This window comes from Dendrobates tinctorius, unplaced genomic scaffold (genome assembly GCF_039654945.1).
Source record: "Dendrobates tinctorius isolate UK_male_01 unplaced genomic scaffold, ASM3965494v1 ptg000158l, whole genome shotgun sequence".
NCBI lineage: Eukaryota > Metazoa > Chordata > Amphibia > Anura > Dendrobatidae > Dendrobates > Dendrobates tinctorius.
Genome location: NW_027361825.1, coordinates 35,477,674 through 35,503,085, shown reverse-complemented (window position 1 = coordinate 35,503,085; position 25,412 = coordinate 35,477,674). Strand labels below are relative to the sequence as shown.

Sequence of the window (25,412 nt, the reverse complement as noted above, 5' to 3'; positions counted from 1 at the left end):
CCATGTATGGTGCAGATATCAGAGTTACTCTGTAGGAACCTGGAACATGTCTCCAAGGATTTACTTATAAGGGTATGTGCACATGTTGCGGATTGCTGTGTGGAATTTTCTGTGCGGAATATGCATCTCTTGGCAGAATCCACAGGTCTAAATCCGTGAGGTTTTTATGCAGATTGATTATGGATTTTGTGTGGATTTCGCCTGCGTTTTTACACCTGCGGATTCCTATAATGGAATGGGTGTAAAAACGATGCGGAATCCGCACAAAGTTTTGACATGCTGCGGAAAATAAACTGCTGCGTTTCTGCTTGGATTTTTCCACAGCATGTGCACAGCGTTTTTTCCCCATAGAACAACATTGTACTGTAAATCACTTGTGGATCCGCAGCAAATCCACAACGTGTGCACGTAGCCTTAGAATAATCAGTGCTGGCAGATCTCACAGCACTGACTAATGTGGAACACATGGAAAAATATCAGATATTAGAGGATAACACAAATCAGCAATACGGACAGGAGTGAGGGCCTGATTCCAGGAGCTTACAATCTGAGAAAATGGCTAAAAAGCCATCACTAGACCCCTGTATAGCTGTATAATGAGGCCCAGGCTTTATAGTGAAGGGACAGGAGTGAGGGCCTGTGCCCAGGAGCTACAGTCTGAGGAAAGGGAAAAAAAAGCCTTAACTAGACCCCTGTATAGCTGTATAATGAGGCCCAGGCTTTATAGTGAAGGGACAGGAGTGAGGGCCTGATTCCAGGAGCTTACAATCTGAGAAAATGGCTAAAAAGCCATCACTAGACCCCTGTATAGCTGTATAATGAGGCACAGGCTTTATAGTGAAGGGACAGGAGTGAGGGCCTGTGCCCAGGAGCTACAGTCTGAGGAAAGGGAAAAAAAGCCTTAACTAGACCCCTGTACAGCTGTATAATGAGGCCCAGGCTTAAGGGTGTGTGCACACGCTGCGGATTCTGCTGCAGATCCGCAGCAGATTTGGCCCTGCGGATCCGCAGCAGTTACTGCTACCTTATACCGTACCATTATTCCCTATGGGAAATGGAAACCGCAGTGCAGATGCTGTGCAATTTTCCGCGCGGATTTTCTGCGGTTTCTAAACTGCAGAAAGAATTGACATGTCAATTCTTTCTGCGGATTCCGCAGTGGTTTACCATCTCCTCCATTGTGGAGATGGTAAAACCGCAGGATAATCCGCGGATTTATCTGCGGATTTTGAAAATCCGCGTGGACCAATCCGCAGCAGATTCCGCAGCGTGTGCACACAGCGTTATAGTGACGGAATAAGAGTGAGGCCCTGTGCCCAGGAGCTACAGTCTGAGAAAATGGCTAAAAAGCGTTCAATAGACCCCTGTACAGCTGTATAATGAGGCCCAGGCTTTATAGTTAAGAGACTGGAGTGATAAAAGTGGGGAAAGTAGCACTTTTTAAAAGAAGAGCCGGCTCTTTTTGGTGAGCGGAGCCGAGTGAGCCAGATCACCAAAAAGAGCCGAACTGCCCATCGCTACTGCAGCCACCCTGATCATGTGATTCCTGACTCCTCCCCTCCTGTGACCTCATCACAGGTCCTGTGCCAGCGCCGCACACAAGATTACAGCCGAACAAAGCGATGATCATTGCTGGCTGTAAGGCTGCGTGGGTCCCTCGCGGAGGGCGCAGGATGGGGTCAGTACATGGGGGGCATGGCGGCGGCCGGCGGGTATCCCAGACAGCGTGAGTGGGCCCTCCCGTCTCGTCAGGGCCCCGGCACTTGCCCGGGTGCTGACGCCGTCCCTGTTTGTGTCAGTTGGTGGGGTGTACCCTGCTGAGGAGGAGCCGACTCTTTTTTGCCTAGTGTCAGCCTCCTAGTAACAGCAGCATACACCCATGGTTACCTGTGTCCCCCAATGAAGGCTCCAAGAAAGATTTTACAGTGAGTACCAAACAATCCTTATTTTTTGTATAGAAGCATAAACTGGGCATACTCTAATCTGGACAAAGGTCATTGTGAAGGCAGTAGGAGGTAAGCTGTGATATCGGCTATTGTAAATGTTGGATCCTGTGATATCTAATACATATATAGATTTGTTAGCTTTCATTGTCTGTGCTGATGATAATGAGGCTGTTAAAGTCACCTTTCCAGAACAAGAAGTAGGAGTCTAGTGTTTGTGGCCAGTAAGAAAATTGCAAGATACGGTACTTTCTTTAGTGTTTTTTTCCATAGAGACAGCCAAGATGAAAGACATTTTTTTTAACAAAATACATTTAAGATAAAAACCTGATTTAAAGAACAGATCATTTTCTGATAAAAGATTCCCTTTAATAGAGGATCAGCTGCAAGTATGGCCTCTCTGCTATTTTATTACTGCAGAAAAGAAGTATACAGATAATCTGCTGGATTTACACCTACAGGAGACTCTGCAAATGCAATGTGAAAGCAGCCAATCCTGGAAACCTCTTTTACAGCCAGTAACGCACATCAAATATCTGGTAGAAGTTTGGCAAACATTACAATAAACATGCATGCTTGTATCAGTGAGCAATGCATGCGTGTTTATCTCAATTTAAAGGGGTTGTTCAATACTCAGACAACTCCTTCTGAATACCTATGCTTCCCACCAGTAAAATCATAGCACTTATACTTAACTCCGTTGCTGGCGCCGTCAGAGTGGTGTTGGCTCTGAATCTCCCATGTCTTGCGTGACATTGTTAAGTCACGTAATTCCTATGGCTAGTTAGCGCTGGCTTCATTCTCTCACTTCCTCCGGACTGTGCCGACACCGGAAGTGAGTATAAGTGTGATTATTCTGAGGGGAAACAAATGTATTCTGAAGGCTTCTTCAGAGTAATGGACCACTCCTATAATGACCGTAGAACGCTGGTGCAAGACACACAAGGCAGCAACTTTTGTCCTACAGGAAGAAAGGATTGGACATACTGAAGTCAAACCTGTCCCTTTGGCATACAGTGGATCGGTACTATCAGCATACCCTTTTTCTTTAACTTCATAGGAAAGTAGTGTGCTGCGCTTTCCTTTGGAGAAGTACACATTAAAACATGGAGGATTTGTTACAGATTCTACCTGAAGATTGTCGCAGGTAGAAACTACAGCAAACGAAGAGAGTGGTGAAGATTTACAAGTTTGCTGCATCCTCATTCTGTTGTGGAAACACCACGGACATGGACTTACCGATGTAGGCCACTCTGTCTGTCACCATATACTTGTTGTGGTTTACACGGGCAAAGGGGATCGGCTTCTGCTCTGGAGATACTGGAACGATGAAGATTTTCTGAACAGAAAATGGTAAAAAGAAAAATCACAGGATAAGTGAATCACTCATTTCTAGTTATAACATCTATTTATATAATTGCCTTGTAATGTTTTCATTTCCTGTTCTGTCCAGATGTCACCTATCCCAGAATTCCAAGCGGAGGAAGTTCATCGACCACCATATTGGAACACCCAAGTGATGGGTGTCTCAATACGGAAACTGCTGCTGGTACCAACCTATTGCACGGAACACCGTCACAACACACACACACACACTCTATACGTCGTACACACACACTCACGCAGCCTCTTGAACGGTACCACCAGCGGAACACCATCACACTGTGCCTGCGCAAACATCGCGCAGGCGCAGTGAATCATTCGGCTGATCCCGGTGGCAGATGTGCAAAGCGTCTACAGTCAGAGGAAGACGGTCCCATTAAAGGGGTTCTCCCATGAACGAAAGTTCATTTTAAAAATTGTCTGTGTCTGACCATGTACGGAGCATACCACATCTCCTGGGCAGGAGAGGAAGCAAAAGACAATACTGACATTACAGCAGGGGATCACAGAGGATTTATTTTGGTGAGGTAAAATATTTCACTGACTATTTTTAAACAATATTTTACCTCACAAAATGTATCCTCTGCGATCTCCTGCTAATTTCAGCATGGTCTTTTGCTTCCTTCCCTGCCCAGGAGCTGTGGTATGCTCTGTACACGGTCAGACACAGAGGGAGACAGCACATGAGGGGAGAACACAGCACAGGAAGGAGAGAGACAGCAGACAAGGAGAATAGCACATGGGGTAGAGCGGTCAAAGAACAGAGCACAGACGGGAGAAGTCAGCATGGGGAAAGAGAGAGTGGATAGGTGGGTGAGCACATTGGGGGGGGGGGGGGGGGGGAGAGATTCTCAACGCTGCAAAGCCTGCCTCCATCATGACATCACCACCCTCGGCCTCCATCAAGTACATACATATCACGGTCCCACCAATATGTCACAGACCCACCGCTGACACCGGTATGTCACGGACGGGGGGGATGCGACGCACTGCCGACACACAGCTATCACAGGGGGGGCTTATCTTAGTTATCCCACCGCTGGCACCATGTGATAAAAACAGCAATTTAGTTTTGCCCTAACAATTTATCGCAGGGGGGTTATTTTGGATGCCCCACCACTAATCTTCCACGAACTGCGGGGATTTATGTATATCCCACTTTTCAGTTCCACTTTGAAACTCGCAGCTCTCCTGCGCCCCCTCTTACCCTCAGGTCAGTCAGGGAACTAAACCTGGGATAATGGGCCGCCGGCCGGCTGCTCCAATGAGGTCTGGCCACCATGCTGCAGTGAGGGAATTATAAAACGCTTTGGCTGCAGCCACCCAATCAGCTTATAAAACCCCTTCCGTCACTCTCAGCAGTGCCCAGACCACATGTTGCCGCCACCAGCTCCAGATTTCTCTGCTTAAGTTATAAACTTAATAGAGGGGTTATAAGCCAACCCAATTCAGTAGCGTAATTAGCTTAAAGGCACATGTACGTTCGTTCTTAGAGCATGAAGGCAGACTAATAAATTTTATAATTTATTCCCCAAAAGGGGAGGCAGTGATTACACAGATAAAAGATGTTACAAAGTTGAGACAGTAGGTATGTACAATGCAAATATAAATGGGATTAACATAGAAAATCAACACTTACAGTTGCTTAATGGTCTTTAGGCTAGCCATGTGGGGAGGAGGCAGAGCCACACGCCTCCCTGCATCTGGGGTCCTTTAGGCATGAAAACCTCCAGCTCGACTGACTAATTTCAAGGGTGGTGGGGTGGTGGAGTACCTTATAGCTTTGGGTTTGTGACATCACAAAAGGGCGGTCTGGTGATGTTCCTCCCCCTGCTTTAGGAGTTACAATTCTGTCTACAAAACTTATAAAGACTATATCTCGCAGAGGGTACCTTGTATAAACACGCACATGGTATCATTCTTTTTAGCCTGTCGCAGGCAATAGTTAAAGACCAAACATGCAGTAATTATGTCACACCGTTTAGGAGGAACCCATTTCTCGGATTCCGTTGGGGTTAGAACTTCGCAAGAACCACCATAATGACGCTGGATCGGAGCATGTCGCAGAAATGTCCGTTTCATTTTCCTGTCGCGAACGCAGTGCGAGCTATGGCTTCTTTTAATATTTCCCATACCTGAATTGGCCAAATGGCAAGGACAAAGACACTCTTTCCACTCAGCTTAATTAATATTCCTTAGCTGGAGCGAGGAGAATGTTTGCACAGGAAATGTCTGGTGTAGGGTTACAAGCAGGCACAGAGGAGATACACACAGCTACGGCTTCTAAGGGGGGGGAGAGGAGGGGTCACCTCTGCAGCGTGTGACAAGCAGAAATCTAATTGCTATGTGATCGCTGGTGAGCTGTCACACAGACAGCTTCACCAGCGATCAGCACAGCGATGCCGAGCGCCCGGCATCGCTGGCCATCCTGTAAAAAATAGAATCAAAATAAAAAATATAGTTATTCTCACCTTCCGACGTCCCTTTCAGCCATCCTGCCTCTCTCCACGCTCCGGTCCCAGTGATCCTTTGCACGAATGACCGCGAGATGTCACGGTCTCGAGGGATAGCAAAGTCTCGCGGTTATTCGTGCAGAGGATCACTGGGACCGGAGCGTGGAGAGAGGCAGGATGGCTGAACAGGACGTCGGAAGGTGAGAATAACTATATTTTTTATTTTTTTTATTATTTTTTTACACCTGATCGCTGGTCTCCCGCCTGTCACACGCAGCGATGCGTGCTGGCCAGCGGGAGACCAGCGACCAAAGAAATGTCCAGAGGTTTCTTCCAGCGATCAGCGATACCGGCAGGGGGGCCGCTCGCTGATCGCTGTCACACACAGCGATCTCGCTGATGAGATCGCTGTTACGTCACAAAAGTTGTGACTCAGCAGCGATCTCGCTACCGAGATCGCTTAGTGAGACGGGGCCTTTACTTATCATTACATGGTATGTTCTGTACACAGTCAGACACAGGGGGAGGCAGCTCAAATGGGACAGCACATGAGGGGAGAACACAGCACAGGAAGGAGGCAGCAGATAAGGGGGATAGCACATGGGGTTGACAGGTCAAAGAACAGAGCACAAATGGGAGAAGTCAGCACATGGGGAAAGAGAGAGTGGATAGGTCGGTGAGCACATGGGGGGGGGGGGGGATTGTCAACGCTGCAAAGCCTGCCCCCATCATGACATTACCGTCCTCCATCAAGTACATACATATGTACTAAAGGTTATAGGGAATAAAATTAAATCAAATCTGACAATATTAAATGCTGAGGCCTCCCGACTGTTCCCCTGATAGATGCTGCTGCAATAACTATTGGGCAGCTCAAAATAAAATGAACCTTTTGTTCTCAGGGAGATAAGCTGCCGACAGAGGTGAGAGCCTGCAGTCGCTACTGAAAACTCATGAATGCTCATCAGACATGAATATTCAGGAGTTTTAGGCAGACAGCTATTGCATATGTCCAATTCTCCATATAGTTGGGCCAACAAGTTCGCTTACCCTGGGACCCTTTGCAGGATAATATATAAAAAAATATATTAATAGAAGGCGATCAGCAGACATACCACTTCTATGTTATAGTGGGACTTGTTATTCTGCAGAGCGTCAAGCGAGTTCAGGAAGGGGAACATATTTGGTTTAGAATTTGCCCAGCAGCTGATTAACAGACGGACGGTCACGTGTCTCTCGTAAACGGCTTTCCTCAGATGATTATCAATGACAGGCCAGTACCTTAAAAAAAAAAAGGAATGAAGAGACGAAGTAACACAAACTGAAAAGAGGTCATGAGATTGGAAGAGACTATAACCATCTGAGCAGAAAGAACACACTTCTTACACTTAAAATAAATACATAAAAAAACTAGTCTCACTTCAGCAAACTGAGATCACTGCATTGTGGTGGTCAGCCTCACAAATTAGAGGCCTAAATAGATATATAACAGAAATAATATATATTCTAAAATGTTGTTATTGCTACACAAATATATATATTTTTTTTCTTCTGAGTTTCAACACTCTGCAAAAAAAACAACAAACTCAGAAATATAAATATATATATATATATATATATATGGTTCGGACTGGAGTTGAAATTCAGCCCTGGCATTTGAAATCACAAAGGCCCATGCTGTCCCCGTCCCCAAGCAACAGATGGGATATATTACTAATGTTACCCTGGATGGAGGAAAGCAAGATTTACTACAAGACCAATATTTCTAATGATACTCATGGCCTGCTGGGGTAAGTGACGGAGCTAGTGAATTTGTGCTCCGTCACAAATCTTAATAGTATGGGTGTCTTGATAACACAGATTCTGTTAATGTAGCAGACAATGAAAAAAGAGGATGAATGAACTCATGGAGATCAACATCCAACACTGCGGAGACACCATCACATGTTTCTCAACGCAGTGATTCTAGAGCACTGCCCCCATCCCTTATGGGAAATATGCAAAAACATGCAAAACAGAAGCCGCGGAGACACCATCACAAGTTTCTCAACGCAAGCAATGACTAGCCAGGTCTTTCCCCGGGAAGGAACAACCACGGGAAGCGCAATCTCCAATGAAGGAAACCACCTATTCCAAAATATGGTATCTATCCACAGACAGCTGTTTCGGGGTATTGCCCCTCATCAGTGTAGAGTAGGAAACTGGCTAGTAGGAGCAATGCCTAGTAAAAGACTGTGAAAAAAGAGAATGAATGAACTCATGGAGATCAACATCCAACACTGCGGAGACACCATCACGTTTCTCAACGCAGTGATTCTAGAGCAATAGTCATTGAATGTAGCAGACAAGGCAGCTCATGACCAGACAGGCCCTTCTGGCATTTGCTGATTTTAATATTTATATATATATATATATATATATATATATATATATATATATATATTACCTGAAGAGCCCGGCGCTGCCCGGGCATAGTAAGTGTGGTTAGTTATAGCAAATTATACTTATCCTCCATCCCATAGTCGAGTGCCCATATACCCATCACACATCCTCCATCCCATAGTCCCATGCCCATATACCCATCACACATCCTCCATCCCATAGTCCCATGCCCATATACCCATCACACATCCTTCATCTCATAGTCCCATGCCCATATACCCATCATACATATCCTCCATCCCATAGTCCCGTGCCCATATACCCATCAAACATATCCGCCATCCCATAGTCCCGTGCCCATATACCCATCACACATCCTCCATCCCATAGTCAACCATTATGACATCATAATGAGCGGCGGGGCTTGCAACCTATGATGCCATCAGCGTCGCCATGGCAACCATTATGACATCATAATGAGGGGCGGGGCTTGATACACACTATTTTCCCCATTATATAGATAGGGGCAAAATTGTTTGGTGAATTGGAACGCGCGGGTTTAAAATTTCGCCTCACAACATAGCCTAGGAGACTCTCGGGGTCCAGATGTGTGACTGCCAAATTTTGTGGCTGTAGATGCGACGGTGCGGATGCCAATCCCGGACATACACACATACATACACACACTTGAGCTTTATATATTAGATTTATATATACACACACATATCTATAAATATATGTATAAATATAAATATATACAGTATATATACACACACGTATGTATGTGTATATATATATATATATATATATATATATATATATATATATATATATATATATATATATATATGCACATATATATCTGTTCCAAATTATTATGCAAAAAGAGTTTAGGAGTGATAAGGTTAGAATTTTTTTGTTTGTCATTTAAACTCATTGATGGTGATGTGTGTCAGGGCTCTTTATATCACTCTGACAGCAATTGCAGATACCTGTGCAAATTAGTTTGGCAGGTGTGTCCAAGTAAAGGCAAGACTACTTAAGAAGGCTGTTCCACATTATTAAGCAGCCTACATTTTTTGCCAAAATGGGAAAGAAAAAGGATGTGTCGGCTGCTGAGAAGCAACAAATTGTGGAGTATTTAGGTCAAGGCATGACTACAATCAACATTGCCAAGACACTTCATCGTGATCATCGCACAATCAAGAAGTATGTAGCCGATTCCCAGCACACACGTGTGCTGATAAGGAAAAATTGAGGACTCTTTCCAACAGGCAATTGCGTCAGGTTAAAAGAGCAGCTGCAAAAATGCCTTGTCATAGTAGCAGACAAGTTTTTGAAGCTGCTGGTGCCTCCAACGTCCCCCGAACAACAAGATGCAGGGTCCTTCAGAGGTTTGCAGCTGTGCGTAAGCCATCCTGTCGACCACCTCTATCCACTGCACACAAGCAGAAATGGCTCCAGTGGGCCAAACGATACATGAAGACTGACTTCCAAACTGTTTTGTTCACCGATGAGTGCCGTGCAACGCTCGATGGTCCAGATGGATGGAGTGGAGGATGGCTGGTTGATGGACACCCCATGAAAACACGGCTAAGGCTAGTTTCACACTAGCATTTAGTCCACGCAGCGCACGGTGCCGCTAAGCCCCGCCCCCTGCCGGCTCCCTGCCCGCCCCATCCGGTCATCACCGCCTACTATCACACATGGACGCTTGCGATCTGCGCACCCTATCTTTAGCATAGGGTGCGCAGATCGTGCGCTGGCCGTGCGCTAGTAGGATTCTGGTGTGCGCTGTGCACTTTTGAAGGTGCGTCGAGCGCACCGAAATGCAACATGCTGCGTTTGGCGCACACGGGCGCACCTTCAAAAGTGCGCAGTGCACGCCAAAATCCTACTAGCGCACGATCTGCGCACCCTATGCTAAAGATAGGGTGCGCAGATCGCAAGCGTCCATGTGCGATAGTAGGCGGCGATGACCGGATGGGGCGGGCAGGGAGCCGGCAGGGGGCGTGGCTTAGCGGCGCCGTACGCTGCGTGAAATAAACGCTAGTGTGAAACTAGCCTAAGGTGCCAACAAGGAGGAGGCAATGTTTTGGGCTGGAATCATGGGGAGAGAGATTGTCGACCCCTTTAGGATCCCTGAAGGGGTAAAGATGAACCCCATAATCTATGTGGAGTTTCTAAAACATTTTCATGCATGATAATGCACCGTCTCATGCTGCAAATAACACATCTGCATCTCTGGCTGCTATGGGAGGACAAACTTATGGTGTGGCCACCATCTTCCCCTGACCTCAACCCCATTGAGAACCTCTGGAGCATCATCAAAAGGATATGTCTATGATGGCAGGAGGCAGTTCACATCTAAGCAACAGCTCTGGGAGGGTATTCTGTCCACATGCAAAACAATTGAAGCACAAACCATCCAAAAACTGACAAATTCAATGGACGAGAGAGATCAGAGGCTTCTTTCCAACAATGGGTCCTATGTGCAAATGTAACATCACCTCGAATAAAGTTTTGACTTGAAAACTGTTTGATTTCATTTTGTAATAAGCTGATAATGCTTATAATTTCACAATTGACCATTTTTTTTGTTCAAAATAAAAAAAAGGTTGAAAACTCTGCTGTGCATAATAATTTGGAACATGCATTTTGAGTGTTTCTTATTTTTAAAAATATACTGTTTTCATAGGCAGTTTGCTCAAAAACATTGCAATTATACTAGAATATTAGATGACTGGAAAATAACAATGACTGCAATTCATATAGGTAATTTAGAGAAAATATGAGGAAATATTTTTTGCATAATAATTTGGAACAGTGTATATATATACACGGTATATATATACACTCACTGGCCACTTTATTAGGTACACCTGTCCAACTGTGTGTTAAGACTTAATTTCTAATCAGCCAATCACATGGAGGCAACGCAGTGCATTTAGGCATGTAGACATGGTCAAGACAATCTCCTGCAGTTCAAACCGAGCATCAGTATGGGGAAGAAAGGTGATTTGAGTGCCTTTGAACGTGGCATGATTGTTGGTGCCAGAAGGGCTGGTCTGAGTATTTCAGAAACTGCTGATCTACTGGGATTTTCACGCACAACCATCTCTAGGGTTTACAGAGAATGGTCCGAAAAAGAAAAAAAATCCAGTGAGCGGCAGTTCTGTGGCCGGAAATGCCTTGTTGATGCCAGAGGTCAGAGGAGAATGGGCATACTGGTTCGAGCTGATAGAAAGGCAACAGTGACTCAAATTGCCACCCGTTACAACCAAGGTAGGCAGAAGAGCATCTCTGAACGCACAGTGCGTCGAACTTTGAGGCAGATGGGCTACAGCAGCAGAAGACCACACTGGGTACCACTCCTCTCAGCTAAGAACAGGCATCTGATGGCTACTTTCAGCAGGATAATGCGCCATGTCATAAAGCTCGAATCATCTCAGATTGGTTTCTTGAACATGACAATGAGTTCACTGTACTCAAATGGCCTCCTCAGTCACCAGATCTCAATCCAATAGAGCATCTTTGGGATGTGGTGGAACGGGAGATTCGCATCAGGGATGTGCAGCCGACAAATCTGCGCCAACTGTGTGATGCCATCATGTCAATATGGTCCAAAATCTCTGAGGAATGCTTCCAGCACCTTGTTGAATCTCTGCCACGAAGAATTGAGGCAGTTCTGAAGGCAAAAGGGGGTCCAACCCGTTACTAGCATGGTGTACCTAATAAAGTGGCCAGTGAGTGTGTATATATATATATATATATATATATATATATATATACACACACACACACACACACGCACACACACACACACACATATTACCGTTCAAAAGTTTAGGGTCACTTACAAATTTCCTTATTTTTGAAGGAAAAGCACAGTTTTTTTTCCAATGAAGCTAACATTAAACGATTCAGAAATGCACGCTATTAATTGTTAATGTGGTAAATGACTATTCTAGCTGCAAACGTCTGGTTTGTAATGCAATATCTTCATAGGTGTATAGAAGCCCATTTCCAATAACCATTACTCCAGTGTGCTTATGGTGCTTTGTGTTTGCTAACTGTGTAAGAAGATTAATGGATGGATAGAATACCCTTGTGCAAGTATGTTAGCACAGCTGAAAACAGTCTGGCTGATTAGAGAAGCTATAAACCTGACCTTCCTTTGAGCTAGTTGAGAATCTGGTGCATTACATTTGCTGGTTCCATTAAACTCTCAAAATGGCCAGAAAATAAGAACTTTCATGTGAAACTCGACAGGCAATTCTTGTTCTTAGAAATGAAGGCTATTCCATGCGATAAATTGGCAAGAAACTTTAGATTTCCTACAATGGTGTGTGCTACTCCCTTCAGAGGAGAGCACAAACAGGCCCCAACCAGAGTAGAAAGAGAAGTGGGAGGTCCCGCTGCACAACTGAGCAACAAGACAAGTACATTAGAGTCTGTAGTTTGAGAAATCAACGCATCACAGGTCCTCAACTGGCAGCTTCATTAAATAGTACACGCAAAATGCCAGTGTCAACGTCTACAGTGAAGAGGCGACTCTGGGATGCTGGCCTTCAGAGCAGAGTGGCAAAGAAAAAGCCATATCTGAGACTGGCTAATAAAAGGAAAAGATTAATATGGGCCAAAGAACAGACAATGGACAGAGGAAGATTGGTAAAAAGTGTTATGGACAGACGTCTCCAAGTTTGAGGTGTTTGGAACACACAGAAGAACATTTGTGAGACGTGACTCCATCTGTCAAGCATAGTGGATGGAGGTAATATAATGGTCTGGGGTTGCTTTGGTGCTGGTAAAGTGGGATATTTGTACATGGTAAAATGGATTTTGCATAAGGGAGGCTATCACTCCATTTTGCAACGCCATGCCATACCCTGTGGATAGCGTTTTCATTTTTTCATTTTTTTTTTCCAATTTCATCCTACATCAGGACAATGACCCAAAGCACACCTCCAAATTATGCAAGAACGTATTTTTCGGACTATAAGACGCACCGGACCATAAGACGCACCCCAAATTTTCAGAAGAAAAATAGGGAAAAATATTAATGCGTCAAATGAGGGTCCGTCCTAGGCTCTGTGCACACGGTGCGGATTCTGCTGCTGCAGATCCGCAGCAGAACTGCAGGTGATGTACAGTACCATTATAGCCTATGTTAAAAAAAAAAACCCACTGTGCACATGCTGCGGTTTTTGTGCGGAAAAAAAGCAGCATGTGACTTCTTTTGTGTGGTTTTGCTGCAGTTTTCCACTGCTCCATTCTACAAATCCGCAGGTGGAAAATCGCAGTGGAAAACCGAACAAAAACCGCAAAAAAAGGAAGAAATCCGCAGGAAAAATGCAGGTCATTTGACCTGCGGATTTAGTAAAATCCGCGGGAGGATCCGCACTGTGCACATAGCCTTACAGTCCGAATTATTCAGCTTACCTGGGGGGTAGGGTGTAATATGGAACGCTGGTGGAGTGGGGTCACAGGAGGTGGTCTGGCTCATCCCTGGCTGGTGCAGCAGGTTCGGTGGTGTGGGGGCTCTGCCATTTTGTGAAAGCCCCCACACATCCATCCTAGGCTGATGGGTGGCGATTTGGCAGATGATCGGTGGTGCAGGGGCTCCGCCGGTATTGATGGAAATCCCGGAGCCACAGCACATCCATCCTGGGCTGGTGCGGCACTTTTGCAGGTGATCGGCGGTGCAGGGGCTCCGCCGGCATTTTGTGAAAGGAGCCCCCGCACTTCCATTGTTGTAATGCTGATTTGAAAATAGCAGCGCATAGTGAGATCTCGGCAGACGAGATTTTGTCCCGGGAGACGAGATCTCGTCTCCCGAGATCTCACTCTGCGCATGCGCCGCCTCCAGCGGCCATTTTCCTGAAGCTCAATTCACCAGAATATGCAAAAACATGCAAAACAGAAGCCGCGGAGACACCATCACAAGTTTCTCAACGCAAGCAATGACTAGCCAGGTCTTTCCCCGGAAAGGAACAACCACGGGAAGCGCAATCTCCAATGAAGGAAACCACCTATTCCAAAATATGGTATCTATCCACAGACAGCTGTTTCGGGGTATTGCCCCTCATCAGTGTAGAGTAGGAAACTGGCTAGTAGGAGCAATGCCTAGTAAAAGACTGTGAAAAAAGAGAATGAATGAACTCATGGAGATCAACATCCAACACTGCGGAGACACCATCACGTTTCTCAACGCAGTGATTCTAGAGCAATAGTCATTGAATGTAGCAGACAAGGCAGCTCATGACCAGACAGGCCCTTCTGGCATTTGCTGATTTTAATATTTATATATATATATATATATATATATATATATATTACCTGAAGAGCCCGGCGCTGCCCGGGCATAGTAAGTGTGGTTAGTTATAGCAAATTATACTTATCCTCCATCCCATAGTCGAGTGCCCATATACCCATCACACATCCTCCATCCCATAGTCCCATGCCCATATACCCATCACACATCCTCCATCCCATAGTCCCATGCCCATATACCCATCACACATCCTTCATCTCATAGTCCCATGCCCATATACCCATCATACATATCCTCCATCCCATAGTCCCGTGCCCATATACCCATCAAACATATCCGCCATCCCATAGTCCCGTGCCCATATACCCATCACACATCCTCCATCCCATAGTCAACCATTATGACATCATAATGAGCGGCGGGGCTTGCAACCTATGATGCCATCAGCGTCGCCATGGCAACCATTATGACATCATAATGAGGGGCGGGGCTTGATACACACTATTTTCCCCATTATATAGATAGGGGCAAAATTGTTTGGTGAATTGGAACGCGCGGGTTTAAAATTTCGCCTCACAACATAGCCTAGGAGACTCTCGGGGTCCAGATGTGTGACTGCCAAATTTTGTGGCTGTAGATGCGACGGTGCGGATGCCAATCCCGGACATACACACATACATACACACACTTGAGCTTTATATATTAGATTTATATATACACACACATATCTATAAATATATGTATAAATATAAATATATACAGTATATATACACACACGTATGTATGTGTATATATATATATATATATATATATATATATATATATATATATATATATATATATATATATGCACATATATATCTGTTCCAAATTATTATGCAAAAAGAGTTTAGGAGTGATAAGGTTAGAATTTTTTTGTTTGTCATTTAAACTCATTGATGGTGATGTGTGTCAGGGCTCTTTATATCACTCTGACAGCAATTGCAGATACCTGTGCAAATTAGTTTGGCAGGTGTGTCCAAGTAAAGGCAAGACTACTTAAGAAGGCTGTTCCACATTATTAAGCAGCCTACATTTTTTGCCAAAATGGGAAAGAAAAAGGATGTGTCGGCTGCTGAGAAGCAACAAATTGTGGAGTATTTAGGTCAAGGCATGACTACAATCAACATTGCCAAGACACTTCATCGTGATCATCGCACAATCAAGAAGTATGTAGCCGATTCCCAGCACACACGTGTGCTGATAAGGAAAAATTGAGGACTCTTTCCAACAGGCAATTGCGTCAGGTTAAAAGAGCAGCTGCAAAAATGCCTTGTCATAGTAGCAGACAAGTTTTTGAAGCTGCTGGTGCCTCCAACGTCCCCCGAACAACAAGATGCAGGGTCCTTCAGAGGTTTGCAGCTGTGCGTAAGCCATCCTGTCGACCACCTCTATCCACTGCACACAAGCAGAAATGGCTCCAGTGGGCCAAACGATACATGAAGACTGACTTCCAAACTGTTTTGTTCACCGATGAGTGCCGTGCAACGCTCGATGGTCCAGATGGATGGAGTGGAGGATGGCTGGTTGATGGACACCCCATGAAAACACGGCTAAGGCTAGTTTCACACTAGCATTTAGTCCACGCAGCGCACGGTGCCGCTAAGCCCCGCCCCCTGCCGGCTCCCTGCCCGCCCCATCCGGTCATCACCGCCTACTATCACACATGGACGCTTGCGATCTGCGCACCCTATCTTTAGCATAGGGTGCGCAGATCGTGCGCTGGCCGTGCGCTAGTAGGATTCTGGTGTGCGCTGTGCACTTTTGAAGGTGCGTCGAGCGCACCGAAATGCAACATGCTGCGTTTGGCGCACACGGGCGCACCTTCAAAAGTGCGCAGTGCACGCCAAAATCCTACTAGCGCACGATCTGCGCACCCTATGCTAAAGATAGGGTGCGCAGATCGCAAGCGTCCATGTGCGATAGTAGGCGGCGATGACCGGATGGGGCGGGCAGGGAGCCGGCAGGGGGCGTGGCTTAGCGGCGCCGTACGCTGCGTGAAATAAACGCTAGTGTGAAACTAGCCTAAGGTGCCAACAAGGAGGAGGCAATGTTTTGGGCTGGAATCATGGGGAGAGAGATTGTCGACCCCTTTAGGATCCCTGAAGGGGTAAAGATGAACCCCATAATCTATGTGGAGTTTCTAAAACATTTTCATGCATGATAATGCACCGTCTCATGCTGCAAATAACACATCTGCATCTCTGGCTGCTATGGGAGGACAAACTTATGGTGTGGCCACCATCTTCCCCTGACCTCAACCCCATTGAGAACCTCTGGAGCATCATCAAAAGGATATGTCTATGATGGCAGGAGGCAGTTCACATCTAAGCAACAGCTCTGGGAGGGTATTCTGTCCACATGCAAAACAATTGAAGCACAAACCATCCAAAAACTGACAAATTCAATGGACGAGAGAGATCAGAGGCTTCTTTCCAACAATGGGTCCTATGTGCAAATGTAACATCACCTCGAATAAAGTTTTGACTTGAAAACTGTTTGATTTCATTTTGTAATAAGCTGATAATGCTTATAATTTCACAATTGACCATTTTTTTTGTTCAAAATAAAAAAAAGGTTGAAAACTCTGCTGTGCATAATAATTTGGAACATGCATTTTGAGTGTTTCTTATTTTTAAAAATATACTGTTTTCATAGGCAGTTTGCTCAAAAACATTGCAATTATACTAGAATATTAGATGACTGGAAAATAACAATGACTGCAATTCATATAGGTAATTTAGAGAAAATATGAGGAAATATTTTTTGCATAATAATTTGGAACAGTGTATATATATACACGGTATATATATACACTCACTGGCCACTTTATTAGGTACACCTGTCCAACTGTGTGTTAAGACTTAATTTCTAATCAGCCAATCACATGGAGGCAACGCAGTGCATTTAGGCATGTAGACATGGTCAAGACAATCTCCTGCAGTTCAAACCGAGCATCAGTATGGGGAAGAAAGGTGATTTGAGTGCCTTTGAACGTGGCATGATTGTTGGTGCCAGAAGGGCTGGTCTGAGTATTTCAGAAACTGCTGATCTACTGGGATTTTCACGCACAACCATCTCTAGGGTTTACAGAGAATGGTCCGAAAAAGAAAAAAAATCCAGTGAGCGGCAGTTCTGTGGCCGGAAATGCCTTGTTGATGCCAGAGGTCAGAGGAGAATGGGCATACTGGTTCGAGCTGATAGAAAGGCAACAGTGACTCAAATTGCCACCCGTTACAACCAAGGTAGGCAGAAGAGCATCTCTGAACGCACAGTGCGTCGAACTTTGAGGCAGATGGGCTACAGCAGCAGAAGACCACACTGGGTACCACTCCTCTCAGCTAAGAACAGGCATCTGATGGCTACTTTCAGCAGGATAATGCGCCATGTCATAAAGCTCGAATCATCTCAGATTGGTTTCTTGAACATGACAATGAGTTCACTGTACTCAAATGGCCTCCTCAGTCACCAGATCTCAATCCAATAGAGCATCTTTGGGATGTGGTGGAACGGGAGATTCGCATCAGGGATGTGCAGCCGACAAATCTGCGCCAACTGTGTGATGCCATCATGTCAATATGGTCCAAAATCTCTGAGGAATGCTTCCAGCACCTTGTTGAATCTCTGCCACGAAGAATTGAGGCAGTTCTGAAGGCAAAAGGGGGTCCAACCCGTTACTAGCATGGTGTACCTAATAAAGTGGCCAGTGAGTGTGTATATATATATATATATATATATATATATATATATATATATATATATATATATATATATATACACACACACACACACACACGCACACACACACACACATATTACCGTTCAAAAGTTTAGGGTCACTTACAAATTTCCTTATTTTTGAAGGAAAAGCACAGTTTTTTTTCCAATGAAGCTAACATTAAACGATTCAGAAATGCACGCTATTAATTGTTAATGTGGTAAATGACTATTCTAGCTGCAAACGTCTGGTTTGTAATGCAATATCTTCATAGGTGTATAGAAGCCCATTTCCAATAACCATTACTCCAGTGTGCTTATGGTGCTTTGTGTTTGCTAACTGTGTAAGAAGATTAATGGATGGATAGAATACCCTTGTGCAAGTATGTTAGCACAGCTGAAAACAGTCTGGCTGATTAGAGAAGCTATAAACCTGACCTTCCTTTGAGCTAGTTGAGAATCTGGTGCATTACATTTGCTGGTTCCATTAAACTCTCAAAATGGCCAGAAAATAAGAACTTTCATGTGAAACTCGACAGGCAATTCTTGTTCTTAGAAATGAAGGCTATTCCATGCGATAAATTGGCAAGAAACTTTAGATTTCCTACAATGGTGTGTGCTACTCCCTTCAGAGGAGAGCACAAACAGGCCCCAACCAGAGTAGAAAGAGAAGTGGGAGGTCCCGCTGCACAACTGAGCAACAAGACAAGTACATTAGAGTCTGTAGTTTGAGAAATCAACGCATCACAGGTCCTCAACTGGCAGCTTCATTAAATAGTACACGCAAAATGCCAGTGTCAACGTCTACAGTGAAGAGGCGACTCTGGGATGCTGGCCTTCAGAGCAGAGAGGCAAAGAAAAAGCCATATCTGAGACTGGCTAATAAAAGGAAAAGATTAATATGGGCCAAAGAACAGACAATGGACAGAGGAAGATTGGTAAAAAGTGTTATGGACAGACGTCTCCAAGTTTGAGGTGTTTGGAACACACAGAAGAACATTTGTGAGACGTGACTCCATCTGTCAAGCATAGTGGATGGAGGTAATATAATGGTCTGGGGTTGCTTTGGTGCTGGTAAAGTGGGATATTTGTACATGGTAAAATGGATTTTGCATAAGGGAGGCTATCACTCCATTTTGCAACGCCATGCCATACCCTGTGGATAGCGTTTTCATTTTTTCATTTTTTTTTTCCAATTTCATCCTACATCAGGACAATGACCCAAAGCACACCTCCAAATTATGCAAGAACGTATTTTTCGGACTATAAGACGCACCGGACCATAAGACGCACCCCAAATTTTCAGAAGAAAAATAGGGAAAAATATTAATGCGTCAAATGAGGGTCCGTCCTAGGCTCTGTGCACACGGTGCGGATTCTGCTGCTGCAGATCCGCAGCAGAACTGCAGGTGATGTACAGTACCATTATAGCCTATGTTAAAAAAAAAAACCCACTGTGCACATGCTGCGGTTTTTGTGCGGAAAAAAAGCAGCATGTGACTTCTTTTGTGTGGTTTTGCTGCAGTTTTCCACTGCTCCATTCTACAAATCCGCAGGTGGAAAATCGCAGTGGAAAACCGAACAAAAACCGCAAAAAAAGGAAGAAATCCGCAGGAAAAATGCAGGTCATTTGACCTGCGGATTTAGTAAAATCCGCGGGAGGATCCGCACTGTGCACATAGCCTTACAGTCCGAATTATTCAGCTTACCTGGGGGGTAGGGTGTAATATGGAACGCTGGTGGAGTGGGGTCACAGGAGGTGGTCTGGCTCATCCCTGGCTGGTGCAGCAGGTTCGGTGGTGTGGGGGCTCTGCCATTTTGTGAAAGCCCCCACACATCCATCCTAGGCTGATGGGTGGCGATTTGGCAGATGATCGGTGGTGCAGGGGCTCCGCCGGTATTGATGGAAATCCCGGAGCCACAGCACATCCATCCTGGGCTGGTGCGGCACTTTTGCAGGTGATCGGCGGTGCAGGGGCTCCGCCGGCATTTTGTGAAAGGAGCCCCCGCACTTCCATTGTTGTAATGCTGATTTGAAAATAGCCGCGCATAGTGAGATCTCGGCAGACGAGATTTTGTCCCGGGAGACGAGATCTCGTCTCCCGAGATCTCACTCTGCGCATGCGCCGCCTCCAGCGGCCATTTTCCTGAAGCTCAATTCAGCATTACATTGCGGCCATTTTCCTGAAGCTCAATTCAGCATTACATTGCGGCCATTTTCCTGAAGCTCAATTCAGCATTACATTGTTGTAATGCTGAATTGAGCTTCAGGAAAATGGCCGCCGGAGTCGGCGCAAGCACAGAGTGAGATCTCAGGAGATGAGATCTTGTCTCCCGGGACGACATCTCGTCTCCCGAGATCTCACTATGCGCGGCCATTTTCAATTCAGCTTTACAACAATGGAAGTGCGGGGGCTCCTTTCACAAAATGCCGGCGGAGCCCCTGCACCGCTGATCACCTGCAAAAGTGACGCACCAGCCCGGGATGGATGTGCGGGGGTTTCGGGATTTCCACCAATGCCGACGGAGCCCCCACACCACCGATCATCTGCCAAATCGCCGCCCATCAGCCTTGGATGGTGTCTCCTGGTAAGTGCATCTGGACCATAAGACGCACCCCCATTTTTCCCCAAAATTTTTGGGTAAAAAAGTGCGTCTTATGGTCCAAAAAATACGGTATTTAAGGAAGAAGCAGGCAGCTGGTATTCTATTTGTAATGGAGTGGCCAGCGCAGTCACCAGATCTCAACCTCATTGAGCTGTTGTGGGAGCAGCTTGACCGTATGGTATGCAAAAAGTGCCCACCAAGCCAAACCAACTTGTGGGAGGGGCTTCTGGAAGCATGGGGTGAAATTTCTCCAGAATACCTCAGCAAATTAACTGCTAGAATGCCAAGGGTCTGCAATGCTGTAATTGCTGCAAAGGGAGCATTCTTTGATGAAAGCGAAGTTAGAAGGAGAAAATGATTATTTCAAATAAAAATCTTAATTTGGAACCTTGTCAATGTCTGGACTAGCTTTTAAATTCATTTGGCAACTCATTTGATTAATAAAAGTATGAGTTTTCATGGAAAACACAAAATTGTCTGGGTGACCCCAAACTTTTGAACGGTAATGTGTGTGTGTATATATATATATATATATATATATATATATATATATATATACATACACACACACACAAAAATATATTATATATATATATATATATATATATATATATATACACACACACACACACACACACATATACACACACACATACACAAATACTCATATTTAATATAGAATTTTTTCTTTTACAAATAGAGTTGAAACTCAAGAGGGAAATAGGGATTTTGTGTACTCAGAGTAAAATCCTTTTCTCCGAGCCATTCATTGGGGGACACAGAGACAGTGGGTGTTATGCTGCTTGCCACTAGGAGGACACTAAGTAAACCAGAAAAAAGTTAGCTCCTCCCCTGCAGTATACACCCTCTTGCTGGATGAGATATCTCCAGTTCAGTGAAAAACGCAGTAGGAGCTTAAACAGTCAACAATAACCATAACTATGTCAAAACCTAAGAATGCTACAAATGAGCCAGTAGGCTAAACAGGGCAGGTGCTGTGTCCCCCAATGAATGTCTCGGAGAAAAGGATTTTACAGTGAGTACACAAAAATCCCTATTTCTCCTACGCCTCATTGGGGGACACAGACAGTGGGACATCCTAAAGCAGTCCCTGGGTGGGGAGCATATATCTGCTAATACCCCATGTACCACTGAGTCAGCACTGAGGTACTGCCGATTGCAGGATGCGTCTGCCGAGAGCTGCATCTGCAGAGGCCTGAGAATGAATTTGGTAATGTTTTGTAAAGGTATGTAGACTGGACCAAGTCGCAGGCTTGCAGACCTGTTCTGCTGAGGCCTGGTGCTGAATGGGCCAAGAGGCGCCCACTGACCAGGAAGAGTGCACCTTAATCCCCGCTGGAACAGGTGCATTCCTGACACTGTAGGGATTCCTGAATTGCTGAGCGAATCCACCTGGCTAGCGTTGCTTTTGAAGCGGCTAGGCATTTCCTATGCCCCTCTGGAAGTATGAACAGGGCATCTGACTTGCGGAAGGGAGCCATCCGCGACATGTACCGTCTCAGCGCCCTAACCACATCCAGGGTGTGGAGGGCCTTTTCAATGCGATGGACTGGCGCCAGACAAAAGAAAGGCAAAACAATTTCCTCGTTGAGATGGAAAGAGGAGACGACCTTGGGCAGGAAGGACGGGGACGTCCTGAGAACTTCCTTGTCCTGATGAAAATTTAGGAACGGAGAACGGCAGGACAGGGCTGCCAATTCCGAAACTCATCTGATTGACGTAATTGCCACTAGAAAGACCACTTTCCAAGAGAGGACGGCCAATGACACGCCCTGCAGCGGTTCGAAAGGAGCCTCCTGTAAGGCCCCGAGAACCAGATTAAGGTCCCATGATTCCAATGGCCTTCTATAAGGAGGCGTCACATGGGAAACTCCTTGAATAAATGTCTTGACCTGAGGTTTGGTGGCAATTTTGCGCTTGAAAAGCACTGACAAGGCCGAAACTTGGCCCTTGAGCAAGCTAAGCGCGAGGCCTGACCAGCCTGTGCTAAAATCCAGGATTCAACGGCCAAGCAGTCAAAGACAGGGCCCTGGAGTTCTGGTGGTAAATCGGGCCCTGAGAAAGCAGATCCATGCGATCTGGAAGTCGCTAGGGGACGTCGACGACTAGTTGTATTAGTTCTGCATACCATGCTCGGCGCGGCCAATCTGGCGCGACTAGGATCACTGGTACACTCTCCGCTCTGATCTTCTTGATGACCCTCGGAAGCAAGGGAAGAGGGGGAAAGATGCAAGAACTAGGGCATCCACTCCGATGGCGCATGGATCGCGCGATCCGGCAATGAACCGAGACACCTTGTTGTTTAGTCTGAAGGCCATGAGGTCCACTTCCGGAGTCCCCCAACGATGACAAATCTGGTGAAAGACTTCCGGATGAAGAGACCACTCTCTCTCGAGGCAATGCCTTGGTGACTGAGAAAATCTGCCGCCCAATTTTCTACGCCGGGATGTGAATTGCTGAGATGGGCAAATAGTTGGTCTCAGCCCAATGGAGGATGTGACTCACTTCGAGCATGGCCATCCTGCTCCGGGTACCTCCCTGGCGGTTGATATACGCTACAACTGTGGCGTTGTCAGATTGGATCCTGATGGGGTGACCTGCGAGGAGATGGTGGAAACTCCGTAGAGCAAATCTGATCGCTCATATCTCCAAAATGTTGATGGGGAGACGTGACTCTCGGGTCGTCCAACGACCCTGTGCCGTGTGGTGATGAAAAACCGCACCCCAGCCGAGAAGACTTGCGTCGGTGGTTACTATCAACCATCTTACTGGGAGAAAAGACCTCCCTTGATTCAGGGAGGACCTCAGAGTCCACCACCTGAGGGAGGGCTTGCCTGACTTGCAGGGACAGAAGGATCCGACGGTCCAGGGAAAACGGGTTCTTGTCCCAAGCTAACAGCAACGCATGTTGTAAGGGACGGAGATGGAACTGTGCAAATGGAACTGCTTCCATCGCAGCCACCATCTTTCCGAGAACTCTCATGCTGAAACGAATGGAGTGAGAAGCTGGATGGGAAAGAGTCCGCACTGCCTGCTGTAAGGCTTGCGTCTTTTCTGGAGGGAGAATGACCAACCCGCGGGAAGTGTCCAAGATCATTCCTAAAAAGGAAATCTGCTGAGCCGTTTTCGGGGAAGACTTTGTGAAGTTTATCTTCCACCTCAGGCGCGAAAGTGTATTTACTGTTATCTGCACGGATTCCTCGCAGGCTGGAAGGGACGGACCCTTGATGAGCAGGTCGTCCAGATACGGCAACACCACTACTCCCCGAGAGTGGAGAATGGCCATGACAGCCGCCATGACCTTGGTAAAGACCCTGGGGGCAGTGGCGAGTCCGAAGGGCAAGGCAACGAACTGGAAGTGTTCCTCGTGAATAGCAAAATGCAGGAACTGCTGGTGAGACAGGCAGATCGGAATGTGAAGGTAAGTGTCCTTGATGTCGATGGATGCTAGGAACTCTCCTTTTTCCATGGAAGCGACAACTGAGCGGAGAGATTCCATTCGGAATCGCCGAACCGTGACAAACTGATTTAACAGTTTGAGATCCAGAATGGGTCGCATCGTCCAGTCCTTCTTTGGAACCACAAAAAGGTTTGAATAAAATCTTCTGAACCTTTCGTGATGAGGGACTGGAATGATGACTCCATCCCTTGAGAGCCTGAACAGCCCGAAGGAAGGCTCTTGTCTTTCCCTTGGTGGGAGAGGAAAGGAAAATGTGAGTTGGAGGTTGAGAGGAAAACTATCTTGTATCCGGAGGACACCAGCTCCCTGACCCACTTGTCGTGGACGAACGCGAGCCAGGTGTGGCTGAAGGAAAGTAGGCGACCGCCTACTCTGTCGGCGTCCGCCGAATACCGCAACAAGTCATTGGGTAGATCTATGAGATCTGGCTCCCCTGGATCCAGAAGCCCTAGGCCAGGGTATCCAAGAGCGGTTAGGTCTGTATGAGACCTGGGAGCCTCTGTCTGCGCGCGGAGACAAACCTGATCCGGAAGAGAAGGTAGAGGAGGACCAACTGGAGTTGTTGCAAAAAGATCGAAAGCGCGTCAGCTGTTGGTTGCGAAACGGCCAAACAGCCTTTTGTTGAGGAAAGAATTTACTTTTTCCCCCGGTAGCATCTGAAATGAGCTGATCCAGTTTCTCTCCAAAAAGACGACCCGTTTGAAAGGGGGAGAAGTCAACGATCTTTTAGATGTGGTATCCGCCCGCCAGTCGCGGAGCCATAGGGCTCTTCTAATGGAGATCGCATTAGCGGCAGTTTGAGCAGCGCAATTGGCGGCATCAAAAGAGGCGTCCACTACAAAGTCCGCTGCGTGAATTATCTGCCTGGCGACCATGGTTGCCTCCGGAGGAAGATTGGTGCCCTGGAAGGAAGTAATCAAGACTTCTGCCCAAGCGGCCATTGCCTTAGTGACCCAAATTGCCGCGAAAGATGGAAAAAGCGCTGCTCCTGAAGCATCAAAAACTGAACAATCAAGGTAGTCAATCTGACGATCGGAGGGGTTTCTGATTGAGGAACCCTCAAAAATGGATGGAAGCGTTTTTGAAGCAAGACGCGATACAGGAGGGTCCACCGGAGGGGGCTGTAACCAATC

At 46.0% G+C, this 25,412-nt stretch overlaps 1 protein-coding gene across 2 annotated transcripts in view; it reads right to left on the bottom strand.

Annotated features, from left to right (window-relative positions):
• PLD3 (phospholipase D family member 3) overlaps positions 1–25,412 on the bottom strand; it is an 82,650-nt gene that overhangs the window by 26,001 nt on the left and 31,237 nt on the right. For both annotated transcript variants that reach the window (XM_073549301.1, XM_073549300.1), the window contains exons 10-11: positions 6,895–7,060; positions 3,183–3,282 (exon numbers count right to left, since the gene is read on the bottom strand). In XM_073549301.1, coding sequence (XP_073405402.1) covers positions 3,183–3,282; positions 6,895–7,060 — 266 coding nt within the window. The remainder of the gene's footprint in view (positions 1–3,182; positions 3,283–6,894; positions 7,061–25,412) is intronic.